Source organism: Manduca sexta, chromosome 15 (genome assembly GCF_014839805.1).
Source record: "Manduca sexta isolate Smith_Timp_Sample1 chromosome 15, JHU_Msex_v1.0, whole genome shotgun sequence".
Lineage (NCBI taxonomy): Eukaryota > Metazoa > Arthropoda > Insecta > Lepidoptera > Sphingidae > Manduca > Manduca sexta.
Window position 1 is genome coordinate 10,317,684 of NC_051129.1, and position 18,406 is coordinate 10,336,089.

At 34.7% G+C, this 18,406-nt stretch overlaps 1 protein-coding gene across 9 annotated transcripts in view; it reads right to left on the reverse strand.

Annotated features, from left to right (window-relative positions):
* The window catches only part of LOC115446720 (tyrosine-protein phosphatase Lar), a 401,337-nt gene that overhangs the window by 205,443 nt on the left and 177,488 nt on the right, over nt 1-18,406 (reverse strand). For all 9 annotated transcript variants that reach the window (XR_005112401.1, XR_005112397.1, XR_005112400.1 and 6 more), the window contains exon 3: nt 2,578-2,686. Coding sequence is in view for 4 of the 9 variants with exons in the window: in XM_037438902.1 (XP_037294799.1) it covers nt 2,578-2,686 (109 nt within the window). In the remaining 5 variants the exon portion in view is untranslated. The remainder of the gene's footprint in view (nt 1-2,577; nt 2,687-18,406) is intronic.

Genomic DNA, 18,406 nt, shown 5'->3' on the forward strand with positions numbered 1-18,406 from the left:
ATAAGAAATGATTATTAAATTTAACTTATTGTTCTAAACAATCAGATTTTTATTTTTTGATAAAAAATGTGAAATATAGCTTTTAACATTTTGAGAATATTATCTACACACTTTTCGTTACTTTCTGAAATACCAATGACAATGTTAAATAAAGTTTTTTTTTTATTTAAAATTATACGATGTAGCCCATAGTGATTTTACAGCACTTCTTTTACAGGCTAACCTCTTTGTTTTATATTCCGACAGCACGAGCACATATTGCATGTCTTACATAAAACAACGACACATAAACATCAACAGAATCCTAGCGGGGACAAAGTTTAAAATACATCTCGCGTGACACAAACAAACTGAAAACATCGCGTCGCAGACGAGCACATGGCCTGAATAGCACAGTTCATGTTATGCTCGTTCCGTTTGGGGACATGTGACCGTTTTACGTCTCATTTTAATAAAGCAACGGCACATAATTATTCGGGAAGGGTTGGCCGGCCTGCTGGATGCGATTTCTGGTTTCACTTTTATGTTAATGCCAAGCCGGGCTCCTAATATGCTAATGAATGAACGTGAGAGTGCGGTATTCATAAGCGGCGGACGCAAGTTTGACTGGCACAATAAGGGCCCTCACACCGGCGCCCCTTGCGGTGAAAATTGCCTCAAACATTGTAGTGCCGCGGAGTGGTTGTTTTTGAATAAGTAAATATGACACGAGCGCGTATATTTATGCACGAATGAATATACACGTTCGTATGGAACTTTTGATGGAGTAACGAGAGTTTGGATTTGGGTAAAATAACATGTACCTACTTATATTACAAGTTCTACTGGTGGTATTTCATATGTGAGAGTCCGCCTGGGTAGATACTACCGCAATGTCTATTTCTGCCACGAAGCAACAGTGTGTAGTTACTGTTGTGTTCCGGTTTGAAGGACATTATAGCCAGTGTAACTACTGGACGTAACAAGACTTAATATCTCATGTCTCAAGATGGCAAGCGCAATGAAATACCAAACAATACCTTATAATTCAAGGTTTGATGGTGTTTCTTCTGTTTATGGGCGGTCGTATCGCTTACCATCAGGCGAACGGCAAGCTTGTCTCGATTTTGATATCAATAAAAAAAAAATGCGAAATGCAAAAATTATTTTCGGTGCAAAATTTTAGAAAGATCTTAAAACCACTCTACGACAGATATACAAAGAATATTTGAAGACCAACAAAAAAACCTTTAAGAGGGTCAACGATAGTCGGACGCAGACGTATTGATAAAAACAATCAACTTTCCTTTCATATTCATAGGCTGCCGAGACTCTACCGCCCATTTCGATTCCATTGAAGATCCGCGGGCACGACATATCCAATATTCATTGAAAGGGATACATTTGGCACACAGTAAATTGTAAACATTCATCAACTCGCGCGGAATCAATGCGGTCGTGTTTGGTTTTCGTTTATATTATTTACACAAAAAGTTTGGACTCAATTTGTAACACATCTTTACACCTGATTATGAAAATAAAAATGTATATTTGATTATTAGCAAATGTTTATTTATAAACGATTCAATTATTATTATTCAACATTTTAAATGAAAGGTATTATGTGATATAAGTATTGAACTATGCGATTATACATTTATTGTATGTATAGAAATTTCCTTATATCGCCCTAGAAACATCAGACCGTCCATTGTGCCAACTGGTAATTACATCTTTTATTATGATTGCTTGTAAGTGAACAATAAAGAACTTGATAACTTTATCTAAGCAGGTTATGGCTGGACGACACACTTACGGATTCAATCTAAATTAGAATTATATCTATTAGATACAATTATCGTGTATAAATAATAATTAAATAATTTACAGGCAAAATTCCTTGTAAATCAATAATAAAGGATTGGGCAAGTAAATGTTTCTGTTTTTCCATACTTACTGGTATTTCACGTCTAGAGATTTTTTAATTGTTATATTGCCAATCGTGAAACACATAATTACGCCTATTTTATTTCAAATTGTGAGTAGTTATTGATGGGTGACGATCGGATAGTACGAATTATTAATAATTTTCAAATAACACGTAATTAAAATTTCGAAATAATCACTTGTACACTTTTCTTTTTAACCATCTTCAATTATTGAATTGAAAGTTTATCTTTATGCGTAATTAAAACTCGACGGTTTGTCGTAAAAACGTCCGTAGAAATCAGAATAGGAGTAATGGCCTCGCGACATTTGTGCCTTTTCCACGAAATACAATTCGACTTTAAGTAATTACAGCGTGACCTTACCTTGCTACTGTTATTATTTTAATGTCGTTAATTCGTCAGTTCCGTTTTTACATCATGTTATTAAACTATGTCTTAGTTCACTTAGAATATCATGCAACGTGTGAGGCTCCCGTTTACTACGATTTTTGATACATTTATCCGACTGCTAAAAATACAGTACCAGCCAGCACAAATATGCTTTAAATTTTATTTCCATCGCCTGTTAGTCAGTCGTTAATTGCTTTACAGCATACTGATGGTGGCAGAAACGAGAGCCTGCATACGTAAAACAGCAACATGTACTCACCAGCAGCGTCGACTTGACAGTTGAGGAAGAGGAGGCAGGCAAACAGCAGAGCGACGGTGCGATGTAGCGCGCGACGTCGCTCTCGCATTTTACCGGCGCCGGGCCGCGCCTGTGCCAAACACTACGTCAGAACACCCCTCTACGGACAACATCGGCGCGGCGTGCGCGCATCCAACACCCAACAGCTACTTAGCCTCTACTTACGATACTGCTTACAAACTATACACATCACAACCGAGTTTTGCCACTTAAAAGATTTGTTTTATTCGTAACTATTATAATTTAATAATTGGATTCTTTTATCACAAAAATACGACAACCGCTTCGATGATTAAAAAATTCGAAATATATTATTATCCCTAATAAAAACACGTAGACAACGACGAAAACTTTTTGTTAGTTTAAAATTTTAAATTTCTATAATATTTAGGTAAAACGATTTATTTATAATGTTCTATGCATTTGGAATTTGTTTAATAGTTTAGTGTGCACGCGTATGTTTCACTGCGCTATATCATTTTATAAAGCACAGTCTCGAAGTCAATGCGAATGCATCTCATCCATATTCCATTGTTATATGTCACTGTTTCGTTCCTCTCAACTGCACACTCCGAGGGGCACACTGCACTGACACGTTCGCCCTTCACAATAAACACTACAATTTTTCCCAATCAAACACATTTTTTATTGTTTGCCGCCAAAATCATCAGCTCCGCTCGACTGTCTTCGCACCTGTAACCATAACGGAACGAATGTTCTAAATCGGCACGAAATATTTAAAATCATACCAATTTAAAACATTGAACACGCCAAACGGAATTGGAATGCGCACGTATTGAAACCTGAGCTCAATTGATTTGCACCAATGAAAATACGTTGACGTTAAAAGCAATTTAAATGGAGACAGTCTGGCGATACATTGACAAGGTAATCATTACAAGCGTACCGAAATATCTAGAATACTATACCTAGATGGATTCCAAAACTTGTCCTCGACACGATCGAAGAAAAGAGGGGCAGATAATATAACTTAAAAGTGGGCATTCCCGAATTTCAATAACTTAAGATGAATTCGCTACTACGTGAAAAGAACGAGACGGAAATACAAGGAACTCAATTCATGAGAGTAGGACAGACAAAGCCGAAACTAAATTTGGAATGATATAGAGGCAAACGTAGCGTGCAGCAGTTTGCACAACTTATAACTTCAATAAGACCGGACCAGGTGTGACCGTTGATGCTCCGAATAAAGCTATTTGCATGAAGCCAGCTAGAATTGGTTTCGGCGATGTAACTAACTGTTATTATAACTTATCTACACGTAAAGCAAGAACTTCGAACTGAAGACCAATATTGAATGAGTTTCTCATATTAAATGAGAACTAGAATTTATAGTTTAAAATGTGCATATTAAAATAATATTTAAGATCAAACACATTGTAAAAATTATTGTCCAACGTTTTTATAGCAGAAGAAAGCAGAAATGGAATGGGTACAACATCTGATGATTGTTAAACACCCTAATCCTTAACACACAAAGCTCAAAATGAATCCTGAAAGTGTTGGATGTATTTTAGCAATGTCAAGGAGACTGAGCCTTTGAGGTTCCGACAGTATCACCGGTCGAAGTAAACACAACAAACGCTTTGCCTCGTGTATATTCTGTGCATCAATGGTACTGCTTCGACCTATCCTTCCCCTACGTGATGTGAACTAACCTGTTATTTTATTAAGCTAAGTAAATAATTTTATCATGAACATGTCATGTCATACGTAACACAATTCCTAAAGTACATACTAACATAAATTTCTACCTAAAACGTGTCTATCATCACAAAATGATAGTAACTCTTTCATATTCTACCAACATTTTTGTTCATAATACACTCATGTAAGCGATGATCAAACACTTTACTTTTACATCCTCGTAAATATATGTTTATCGACATCGATAAACCGAAATAACGTTACCGGGCCACTTCACTCGCAATGTCAATATTAGACGCGAATTATGAAAATGGCGAACTCAATCATCCTACTTTCAAAACATTTCAAACTTCAAGTATTTAAAGCTCACTCTACTGGACTAAATATTTAACTGCAGTCAAATTTAACTATGACAAAGTTGGAAGCTTAAACGTCAGCCACTCAAAGTGACCGTCAAATTAATTTGATGTTACTGGGGCCGTTGTACATACTTCGAGCGGCCATTTTGAAGCGTAAACCAAAATTTTAGTACGTGCCGAGTACTGGTGTACTTTATCTTTGATTATTACAATAGTTTAAAAGCTTTACAGTTTCTTGAGAGACGTTGTCATTACGGCATGTTTGCTAGATAGCAAACATACCGTAGCTAGCTAGATAGCTGATCAGTGTCAAAATACCACAATAAAAATTGACAAAAATAAAAGCCCAAATTATAACACGGGTTAATTAAACACGTTTAATGATAACTACGAAATAATTTTACAAAGCAAATACTCTCCTAATCTTACGTAGACGCATAACTTAATCCTTAGAAATATGTAAAGTAAAATAATTTATATTTAATTAGTTTTCTGTGCTGGAAATACTTGTGACTTTTACAGAATCTTGCGCACATTTTACTAAGCGTCGAGTTCAGCAAACTACACAACTTAAACGACACAGTAAAGTCGGTCGCGAAGTGCAATAATCATCTATCATGTCAGCACTAGGAAATGTTTAATCAAGTCTCAATCTTAATTAACTCACTAACGATCTTATTTGCAAACTCGCTGTCTACATCCGGCGACTCCTATTTTTAACTTTTAATGGGATTTGTGACGTTTGCTTAATAACTTGATAATCTTCATGACTTATGAGAGCGTAGCGTTACGAATTGCAAGGATTTTAGTGGAAATAGAATCATGTGAAGTTTTCTTTTTATTGTAATGCCATGCGATTTTTTTTATATAATTCTAATTTCATTTTATGCAAACTTTATTAGTTTCCTACTCCTCATCCTACTTGGGGGTGTTTTGAGCCCACGTAGTACTTCGCGTATGTAAATAAAAAAGTAAATTTGGTAGTTTCTAACCTATATGGCCTACAAACCTCGTTTATAGAATGTAATAAAATAGGGATTAGACTCTTTGCTTGCGTAAGTGTACTAGCCTACTTAAATATACGAATATATAAATAACACAGCATTTCTCATCATTCTATATAAGCTCGTCGACGCGAATGACGTGGCCTTATCAACGCGCTGCGAATATGCCACACTGTTTAATCTGCCGCCTTACCGACGTGTCTAAATCGTGACTTATACTGACGTGCGAATTTATCTCAATATCTCATGAGGTAAAATAATAATATTATGATAAACTAAACCTATTTTTTTTATAATTATTTACAACACATTTTTATATATTTTGTTTGTGGTAGGTTATTTTTTTATATCTGTCTACTCTGGATAGTGATCACCATACACGAGGTGTTAAAATCCGCCATAGTGGCCCATGTAAGTATGTCACGTTGAGGGATTGGCCTGTGTACCTATATATCCGGTTCCAACAGGCCGGCATAATTTTTTCGACTGCCGAGGGGTAATCATCTCTCGTCAGTCGACATTATACTGGACACCACTCCACTTACCATCAGGTGCAGTGGGATCGGTTTGCCTTGCAAGTATAAAAACATATATTTCCGGATTTTCGGTCTCCGGGAATCTAATCCAGGCTAGAAGAGTTATGTCTACATGAAACGGCAATACCGGTGACATCATGACGGAGAAATCTCTATCCGTGACGTCATAGTATCCTTGTTTGAATCGCAACTTGCAAACCGCCAGGTAGACACCTAAAATTAGAAATTGAACCTTCTCATTTAGAAATCTTAGGTACAATTTTAGCTGAATAAAACTCTTATGTATTGCCTATTAATCAAGCTTTTCCTTCTATTAATAACACTATTCGACCCTCAAACCGATCACGTTAAATCGACGACCCCGTCTTACATAACATAGCTTACAGACAACCATCAATTCAGTCTATAGTAATAACCCATTAATGATTTTAGAGAGTTCAGTTTGATGGCCGTTTAATGGTTGTTTAGGAGAGAGTGGCACTCATTTGCGTCAAGCATATAAACACTAACTCTAGCGCGCGTTAACTGTTTATGACATTGCGTATTATGTACTATATAAAGGGTTTGTGATTAAATATTCATTTGAGTAATCACGTCACTTTACTTGTGTGTGTAATCACATTGAATTGTTCGTGGCGTAAAGAGCCGAATTGGATGAGAAACGACAGGTAGTTAATTCGATTCAAGATAAATGTTTGATCTATAAATATTTCCTTTGTATCTGGGCGTCATGAAATCGAAAGATCTTTGTTCCTGCAATACAATATAGAGTTGCAACAAATTTCGTAAGTCTATCTATGTGTGTATATGATATGAAGGACATTAGGGCAAGTAGGCGTAGTTGCTTTCATAGCGACCGACTTTGTCCTTGAATGTTTAGAAGCGGTTCGTGTAATATTGAAAAATAGAGTTGTCTGTTCGGTATATTTCGCTTTTAATATTCATCAGTTCGGTATTTTAATTGTCGGCTATGTTGCTAAAGGCCTATATTTTGATATTTACTTCAGGTATTTCTCAATACAATACGCATACAATGTACAAAGCTTAGTACTTTACAAGGCTTAGTACAATCCGCGTGGATTATAACCATGGTTGATATACTTCGGTTTATATTAAAAAAAAAAACAGCAAAATATGCATATTTACACTATTTGTAACTTTAAACGAAATACGCTCCATATATATTTTATGTGAAGGTATCGATGCTTCATTTAAACAGAATTCTAAAATAAAATCGGTACCATACTGTTATGAGTTTTAGGATCAAAAAGCTTTCATTTCGCGTACAATATCTATTAGACTATACAATATTAGACTATATTCTATACAATATCTAGATAAGTATATATAACACAGCTATATTTATTTCTTGTTTAATACTTTTGCATATTTTATATCTGATATTTTCTTATTAAAAAGCAATATGCCCATGGCTGGCACATGAGTCATACTCGTGAAAGGGTGATGCTTGTGTGGACTGGTCTGCCTAGTTTGCAAATAATATCTCAAGTACTAATAATTAATGGAACATTGAATAAAATATATACCATAAAATAATTTCATGATTCATGAGAGGGTTGTACATTCGTATGGGAATTGAAATTTTATTATTTTGCGAGTAAATTAATGGACTGCGCTAAACTTAATTATAAACTTTTTTTTTATCATATATTATACCTGCATTCTACTTTTTAACACACACACACAACTTCACGCATTTATCCCCGAAGGGGTATGCAGAGGCGCAACCAAGGCACCTACTTTTCGCCAAGTGTGTTCCGTCCCATGATGTGATAAGGTGCGAGCCTATCGCCATATCGGGCACATATTCCAGACTCCGGGCTTATACTGAGCAGAAAAACCCAAATATCAGTTTGCCCTACCCGGGATTCGAACCCAGGACCTCAGAGCGCTGTTGTACCGCGCATGCAGTACAACTACGCCACCGAGGCAGTCTACTTTTTAAGTCATTTCATAAAGAGCACACCTACTTACTCGCCCATTCTTCTGTCGTGGAAACAGGTTTCCGAACTGATGGTAGTGTGAAAATTTGACTGAATCTTAATAAAGTTTAACATTTTATGATTCAAATAAATTATTTCATTCAAACAAATTAAATTTTAAGCCTCTTTTTCATAAAAATATGAAATATATAACTAATTATTCTTATAACTGTGTTGTATTACACTTCTCTTTGATCCCAAACGTTTTGAACTACACGTCATATTTTTTTTTTAGAAGCAGATATTTGTTTCACTCAAATAGGTAGCGAAATGGACTGTGTATTTAATAAATCATACTTAAAAACTGAAAACGTTCAGTAAACCAAATAAAATATAACTAAAATGTAACTCGTTACTCAGGATTTAAATTCGATATTACTTTACATAATATTGAATCAAACAAATATTTCATATAACCTTTTGACTACGATTTTACTTAGTTACGAATGTTATCACTTTATTGTTGTAATGGTTTTTATATTTAGTTTGAACTGATAGGTCTTGGGTTCAATTCCGGAATAAATCAAATCGAAAATTAATCACAAACTAACTGAAGCGCATTAAGCTAACATAGCAGATGAGTGATCCAAACCTCCACTTAAAATTCACACATAAATAACAAAAGACGAACCTTTTCCCATTATTATGATAATAAATAAACTGGATGTCTTGTCGTCTTAAAGCTCATTTTAGTAGTCATATATTCTATACCAAAATATCAATACAAAACAAACATGGCACAAAAAAAGCGACTCAATCATACGGTTCAATTACATCTCCACAATGGAGGCAGACATAACGTGAAAACATTGACAAGTGTCCGTGACGAAGATGAGAGAATAACATAAAAATAATGACATATTACATCCATCATACACTTCTTACACAAATATATGTAATATGGTGTTCTCGTTAAGGAGAATCTACGCAAGCCGGCATAATTATAATGATCAGTGGGGGGGGGGGGGGGGTATGGCTTCGTGTAACACCAAGTTAAGTTTCTTTATCGTGGCACATATAAACGAAATAAATAAAAAATGTCGCTTATACAATCAATTGATGCAATTTAAACAGAACACAATCGTTACCGTAGAAACTCAATCGTCAAACTCGGACAAAACATTTACACAGTCAACAATCGCAGACATGGTAATTGGCAATTATCAAATACGAAGGTAACAATTGGCGTGCAAATCGAGTGGTAATCAAAATGTCGACTTGATTCAAAACAAATATACGCACGCACACGGCCGTGCGCGTAAATCGCGACATGTAGAGGCGACGCAGCACTTTTGCGCCGGTACACAGCGCGGGATGATTTGATGACCGAGCGTGATCACGCCGCGCCACCCGAATAAGCGATTGATTTACGTACAACATCCATTTAGCGGGAGTTGTGTGCGCGTGCACTATTGTCGACGGGATACGCGGTACTTAGTTTATACAACTGAATAAAATTGAACACGTTAAATATCAGTAAATGAACTGAATATATAAAAATGTAGAATTACGGCCTCAAATAAACACAACAAATAAGTATCAAGAACTAATTCACAGTTTAAATCTATAGAAAATATAGTATATGATTTATAACAAAGGCAACATCACCCACATAATTGACTTACGGAACAATTCAAATTAAAACACAGAAAAACTTGCTCAACAACTCTCCAGTTGAACAACGACGCTTCTTTTTTAAAATTTCGAATAACTTAAGTCCAAGTATTTTATAAAACTCGCGTTATTTTTAAAGTTAAAACAATAGCCGGGCCAGATTTAAATCCGTGTTAATTATAATTTAAATTATATTTATATGAGTGAAAAAAAACACACGGTTGGCTTTCCAGCGAAACCGTGGAAAAAACAAACACTGCGCAAATGCATTATTGCGCGCGCGAAGTAAACAAAATGGAAAGATTTATTTATTTTAATCGCGAAATGGAAATCAACAGAAACTAAATAACTATTAAAAATAATTACAAAATAGATTAAAAAATCCGAATGAATTCCAGTGCAATTACCGGGGCTTAACAATGCTGGAGTTTTTCACTAAGCGTTCATAGAATTCAGTGTAGATTCGTTTTAGATTTACGCTAGGTTGAGTCGAGGGTGCCACATTGATACTGCGCGCGGAGGCTGGGTCAGGTCTTCATGAGAGAATTCTCCGCGATTATTTTTCCGCAATACGCTTTCTATATAACGTGAATATAATTTATTTGTGAGTCGGTAAAAAGTTCTCCATAATAATTTTATGTTATGTTCCGGAAGAAAACAAATATTGTCGTGAACGGACGGTGACATAAACATCGGTATACATCGTAAGAGATTCAATCGCATATTTTCACGCTGGACGACTTATAATAACTTTTTAATGTATAAGATAAATTTATAATTTGCACACAAATTGTCATAAATAAAGTCTGAATTTCCGACACAAAAATGTAGCAGATCGTAGGACGTAATATTGAACTACATAATTTTAACAACTATTCATACGCGTACTTTAACTAAGTTATTATTTTAATTTTGTAACTCATGAACTAGTTTTGATCTAAAGAAAACTGTGTGGATCACTAAAGTCATGATATTTTTTCGTGATCATAAAATTTTTGTGCAATATGTTTCTCAGTTATAGCAAAAAAGATATTGTTAAAACGCACACAAAAGTTTAAATGTGATTAAAAATGTTGAATTTGTTCAGCTACTTTTATGGTTGACTGTACTCAGTCAACGACATATAATAAACCTACAAAATAAAATACGAAAAAAGAACAAATAACAACATGATTTATGAAGGAATGAATTTAACATCTAAGAAAGAGTCTGACTTATTTGATTGTTGTCATTTTAATTTTGTTTCCTAAATTTGTTTAAGGTTATAGCTTAAGGTCCATTTTTCATACATTTTGTTTCACCTTTAATCTGGGTAACTAAACAAGTATTGACAAGTAAAGAATTTAAATTAATTTAAAATTTCGTCGTATTAAATTTTAAACGCCGAATTAATTATTTTTACGTTTTTCTTTCAACTGCGAGAACTAATCACTAACTAGACGTGAATTTAAATTCTTTACTTGTCAATACTTGTTTAGTTACCCAGATTAAAGGTGAAACAAAATGTATGAAAATGGACTTTAAGCTATAACCTTAATATCATTTACTATGTTTCGGAAAACAGTGAGTTAAATTATACTGTCAACTGTGTATATTTTAAAAATATGCTTCGCTGTGATTTTTCATATTTTTAATTGCTACATACATGCTAAATTTAAAACTCGATTCCAATCACTCTAAATACACGAACAACAATTTGTCACAGTGGAAATATTAATAAAATATTTTACGATGCTCCAAATATTTTTCGAGTTTATGCTTGATCTCTGTGGAAATTTACCAGTATCATTCTAAAGTACAGTACACAGAGTAACTACAGAATATTTCAAACACAAAATAATGTTGACTGGCGTGGCAGGTGATGGACAAACAGAAAACTGCATCGAATCAATTATTGCATATGCTGTGCACCCGTCGAAACAGAGCACTAATAATTTTGGAATCTATTATCGTGGCCATCATCGATTTTCAACCGTTCATAATGTGTACCGAACAGAGACTGCTCGAACATGTTTTGAAATTTAAATGGCTGCGTAGATATTGAGTTTGATCATTCATCATAAATGAGCCTTTTTTGAAGTTAGCATTTTAGATGCCCTTTTGTAGACATGAGATGTGCGAGTAATTATTTTTATTTTTCAGAAAATTATATTCTTCGGCTATTCCATATGCATTGTACCAAAATATGTCCGTGTGTAATGTATCAATTACTTCAAACTCTTTAAGTTAATGGCACAAGATTGAAGAGTAATTGACGAAACGCAATAATAAGGGCGCCCCTAAATTTTTCGCGCTATGTACGAGCGGCACTTAGTGCCAAATCTGAAGGCGCCCTAAGGCTGCTACTACACGTCAGTTTTCGTGGTCATTATCACACATTCACTCATGCTATGACTACAGATTGATTCCGTATTACATAAAAATCTGTACATTGTTTATATTAAAACAAAAACAATATCCACCTCTTATTCGCGCATTCGAAACTGGCACGCTATCGCTAATTAACATTATTAAAAATGTACAATAAAATTTTAACACTACACATAAAAGTTTATTACTTCTCGATACGCAGCAGTATCGGACTAATATACATTAAAAGCGAAACAGTGCTCGAAATTAATGTGTAATGTACGAATTAAATTATAATGTTTTACTGATAACCGTTGTGGTTCTATAGTCGAGGATATTATGCGGCGTTCGTGTTGCAATTCCTTTATTAGCATCTACGGCCGAGCTAAATTTGGTCAAGACACGTATAATGTGTACCGCGGAGCTGGACATTTTTATTTGAACGTGTAATACCTGGAGAACTTTTTAAATACTGTGCACTGTTTTGTTTGATTGATATCTCTACGTTATGATAAAAAAATAATAATTTCATGAGAATGGTACAACTTTGCGATTGTTTTATACTGCTCGTAAATGAATTTATCACATCATACTTCACATGGATCATAAAGCAATGAAACGGGATTAGAGCCAACAAAAACGCGCACAAAATTTCCACCACAAATCTGAATGTTCGTAGCAAATGAATATAAAGTTTAAATCTCGTTAACTATGCGTCGTAAAATTACTCCGCGAGCCAGGTGGTTAGATAGTGCGATATTCTCTGTTTTATGACCGATTAGAACTAAAATCGTGGCTTTATTGGAGAGTAATTTTACTGGTCCCTGGACGTAACGAGTATATACTTATAAAACCCCATTGCTAGTTAGTTTCACTTTGTCTTAACGATCGTTAAGGCAAAAAGATGAAAAGCTACTATTTATGCAGGGTCATTATGCCATTGCAACAAGTATGTGGCTTCATTCAATAACGCAATATCAAAATATTTGTACTTTATTAAAGAATGAATGAAGTTGTATAAATTTACCAGATGATAACTGAAGCCGTTAACAAATTTGGAAATATCAGCGCATAAAATTGCTAGATAATGTTGGTAGCGAGACATTCTGTTTATTCCTCACAAATTGTCACTTACTATCAATAAAAGTTATCGCTCAACATTCTCGCCTGAAATGTTAAACAACGAACCACGCATCAATTATTACCTCGACATAAAAATCTTAACTCAAACAACCACTGTCCATACAAATACATTTAGACGCGCTCAAATCGCACTAAACGACCCGATACGCGTTTAAATCGGTCGATGCATTCATTTCCTCCCGTACAAACGTGCCCATTCTCAATGCACGTATAAATAATAAAAATACGACTTGCAACAAATGAACGGTATGAAAATTCAATATCCGCTCAAGAGACCGGTTAAATACAGTGTAAATACAACGCGACAGATCGTCATTTTACATTGTGAATGGAAAAATATTGTTTACATTGTGATTGTTATTAGTTGGGTTTGTAAACGACGCGTAATCTAATTTGTTTAGAATGTGTCTTATCGTTTCGATTGTGTTTTTTGGTTTTATACAAGCAGGTACTTTTGTCTTGATTTCTTTTCGATTTCATTGTAAAGACGTAACAAGAGTTGATTTATTAAATACATAATTAAATAATAGTTATCAATATAAGAGCGTAATTTAGTCCACGTTTATTATGAAGACATTATTATCAATTAGTTTGGCCCGAAGTAAATTTGTGATAACATATACTAATTTCAATGTAACTAATAATTTGTATTTCGCGAAAACCGTCCCTACCACAACTACACAACAAACAACAAGACCATTACGCAAACAGATTACAAACAACGTAATAGAGAATAACGTTAACGTTACGGCAAAGCCGGTCTCTCAACGCAAACCGTACTATTCGCATGCAATAATTCGAAATTAACGTTTAAACAGCTTCACGTAAATGCACTTTAGTTTCGTTCGGCACAACTCGGCGTGGCAGTGCGCCCGTGGGACCTCGTGCGATCATTGTACGACCGATGCGGATAAAACCATCATAATATCGCGTAAACGGGGGCTCTGTTTTAAACGGCATGTATTAACGTATTAGTTGGCAGTTTGCGAATTAGTTTATTGCTTGTGGTGTGTATGGCTGGTAGATTAGGCGAGAAATGATTTATAAGTTGGCACTAACATTACCAACAAATACAAGCTCTTTGTTTCCTGACTGTTGGGGCAGATGCGAGACGTAAGTGGTGTAATCATGGTTCACTGACTTTTCTTCATTGTACAATAATGAAAAAAATCCTTCGTGTGAATTTGACAGTAAATCCGAGTCATGAATATCTACTTTTATGAATGCTTACTATAGTGCTCGTAGTACTTATAATATTTTCTGTTATAAGTACTAAATTCTGTTAACATGACTGCATCATCGTTTATGCACCATTAAGTTACGCTCTAGGCAACCAATGTCTCAAGATAATATAAAAATTGCATTTCAAACATCTCGGGCTAAAGAAACTGATCAATAAAAGTACGAAGTCCGAGTATTATCCGACTCATAATATTTTCTCTGAAAACAGGAACAAATCAAGGCCCGTTCCGGTGGACGCTGGCAATCGACTTTGAGAAATATCGAAATGCAATTTCTACTCTGGTCTGGATGTAGAGTATATTTTAGCGAATCGGTCAAATTTCTGAAACGTTTCTGAACTCCGAAATGCGCACCGAAAGCGCAGTTGAGTATCGTCAATCCGAAAATGCGATACTGGCTTATGTTGCATAAATAACGGGGGAGTGCAATTTACATGTTTGATTAAGATTTGTTTTAACAAAATTTGGCGTGTTCGTAATAAGAAATGGCTGTGACATTTTTAATAAACTATCTTTGAATTAGTACGACTGTAATGCAATGCCATACTTTACTATTTGTATATAAATATAACCCTTAACTTTCGAGGTACCATCGACGTAGGGTCCATATAACCCGATTCCTCCCAGACTCTTTTTATGTAAAATTTATGTAAAATCTAATTTTCATCAAAACGATTTGCAGACCGCATTTGTGCATATTAGTACCTATATGTCGTGTCACGTTCCTTTTGCGAAAATGTTACCTTTCGCCATTGCGAAGTAACTTCTCATTCGACATTCAGATGTGTTAGTTATATCATTCAAAAATACAAACCATACCGATGTAGGACAAATATTCTCTACACGTTTATAGCTGAGTAATTACCGATATTGAAAAACACTAGATTCCATCATGAACGCACTCGTTTCAGTAACTACGCGCACTGGAGAGGGCCCTCCCGCCACAGCGCAAATTAAAAAAAATGGGTCGATGATGGATGTAAATATAATACTTGTGTTAGTAAATTGAGCTGAAAATATTAAGTGTGTTTACAGTTTCCAGCTAATTAGGATTTTCAAACAGTACTTTACAAGGCCCCGACAAAAAAACTGTTTACACAAAAAAATAAAAGCTTTGAGAATATAAATTCATTCAATATGGTTATTCAATAAGACGTGTGTATGTATAAGTAAATTTAAAAATATAATAATTGGATGACATATCTGGGGCATCGAATATTTCTTAATAACTTTAGTATACAAAAATGTACGATATACCTAAAGCAAGGTTCACACTAAACGAGTGTCACGCATGACTTATAGTCGCTATCATTCGTTCCTGAACAGGCTGGGCGTGGTTGTTCCTTGAACAAAGTTTAATCCCACATAACTCCTAAGCATCTGCCAGCTCGAAGGATTTTACGAGCTTTAGCGCTACAGAGAGCTATTGCTGCTGCAACGTGATCTAAGATAAATTTAAAATTGAAGTAAGCATTATTAATAGGCACAACGAGGTTTGACATTTAATGTATCATTGTGCGCAGAGCTTTTTAATGTAAAATAGTACCACTACTTTTTTGGGCGATTGTGATGCTCCCCACCAAGCGAGCTATTTACTCGTCCCGTCGATCATTAAAAAAATATCCAAACTCTGATACATACATAACAGAACATAAAGCAACCCATTGAACATCGCACAATTATCTACATAATTCGAAGCAAGCGTACCGATGTTTTGGTTAAATTAAAGGGCTTTTTAACCGTCGCCCGCTCATCGGCACAATTCCATCCATCCGACATAAACTCCACACCACAAGTCGAAGCAGAATAATTTAACTATTCCATCTGGATGTAAATTCGCCAACAAAGTTGCCTGAACGGCGGATGTTAATCAGTAAACACAATGATTAATTAAGTCTGCCGTAGACGAGATCTTTGTCATTGTAATGAGCGTCTCTCATTCATACGCAAACGTCTTATGTTTTAGTTTGATTTTGTTTGAAGGGCGCGTTTGTGAGTTTCCGTTGTTGTCTCTTTTTTTCTTCATTTCCTCTTTTCCTGATATTCTTTAGAAAATTGCGCAAGCATTATAATATTTTTTAATTCAGTCGTCAAAGGAAAAAATCGGATAAAAATCTACACTTGGAATCATCAAATCAAAAATCTACAATGGGAATGACAAAACTACCATTAATATCAGATTGGACATAAAGCGTTATTCATAGATATGTCTTGTCTTATAGAAAAAATATTTTCTTACCCAGAAGCTACATTAAATTATCACTAAGTCCATGCTACTTTTTTTCTAGAAACGGATATCAACGCGAGCGTAACGCTGAATCAAAATTGAATTTACAACACTAATAACATCTAACAATAGCAAATAAAACACCATATGTGAAGTCAAGTATGCGGATTCATTTTATCGTTAGAACTAGTGTACATGAACTTGAAACTAATTTAAGTTGGCGCAGTTCGGCGGTAAGTTTTTAAAGTTAAAAGCCGTAGTAACAAAACCGTAATTAGACCCGTGTGCGATTATGGAGACTAGAGGTCGCCCTTGATATTTTCCTTTCCAAGTGTCTTGGGTTAACAAACACTACAAAAAGAGGTACTCTTGTAAAGATCTTTTCCTTAACCGCAGTGTAATTAACGCATACATTACAACTTTGATGAAAATACTAAGAATACAGGTACGTATACGGTTCAATGTAAAAACTTTTTGTCATATGTAAACTTCAGTTCGAAAAGTTTAATTTTGTTCGTAAGGCTTTAAATAAACACAGATTTGACCTGAAAGGTGTAAATTTAGGCTACGTAACAGTTTCCCAACGGGAATCCGCGAAGGTTGTACACGAAACGGAATATTTAATGCTACCGAATCGGTAATAACAACTGTAAATAACATTTTCGATGTGGATCTTCGGGGAATAAAAATAACATAATATTATTTCTTTTTGCAAAACTTTACAAATAAAACGATGTCAGTATTTAAAAACACATTCGAATGAAACCCTAAACGCGCTATTTTATATAACACTCGACGAATGCTTTTAGTCATACATTTTGACTAAACGCATTCGTCGAGAGCTACATAACAAACAAAGCAAATTTTGACGCACCACCACCACCTGTCACAGAAAATGTTCCTAAAATGAAATGGTTAAATTAAATAACACTGCAATATTGGATTTTCGTCAAATATTTGTCATTCACTTACAGTATCGAGTAAAATCATTTCAATGAAATCAATATATTGTATGGGCGTTGAGTTTACTTATAACGCACTAGACCTCGTTCATCCCGTCGAGAAACAAATAGTGGGAAAAGTTAGGAAATCAGAACCTTGGCTTCATCCATTTTCTTGTAACACAAATCACATTGTTGTACTGATCAAATACCGTTTAACAGAACAGAATAGTGACCTTACAAATGGTTTACATTACAATAATATTTTAATTCAATTTATACAACTAATACTTAACAAGTTTAATTAGATTATGACGAAAAAATGATTAGATTTTTTTTGCGAGTGAGTAGATTGGACAAAATCGGCCATTACAAAAAAAAGGTGCATTAAAGTAATGATTTTTAAAAATATTACATATTACAACTAAATTTTAATAAATTACTGTGGAATAAGTTACAATTGCAACATGTTTGTTGACAGTTTCGTTAGTATATACGTAATGTGTATCGGGGTCGTATGAGCAGACCGCCCTCGACTCTCAGCGCTCAACTCTCAACTACGTTACTTATTACAATTTGTGCTTCACACGTTATGAGTGTAGTTAAATGTATTATACTTAATAATATTTCTATATATAGAAATATTCAATATACTTATATTTATATCGAAATAAAACTAGTTTCCGGATTGCGTTGCGTTTTTTT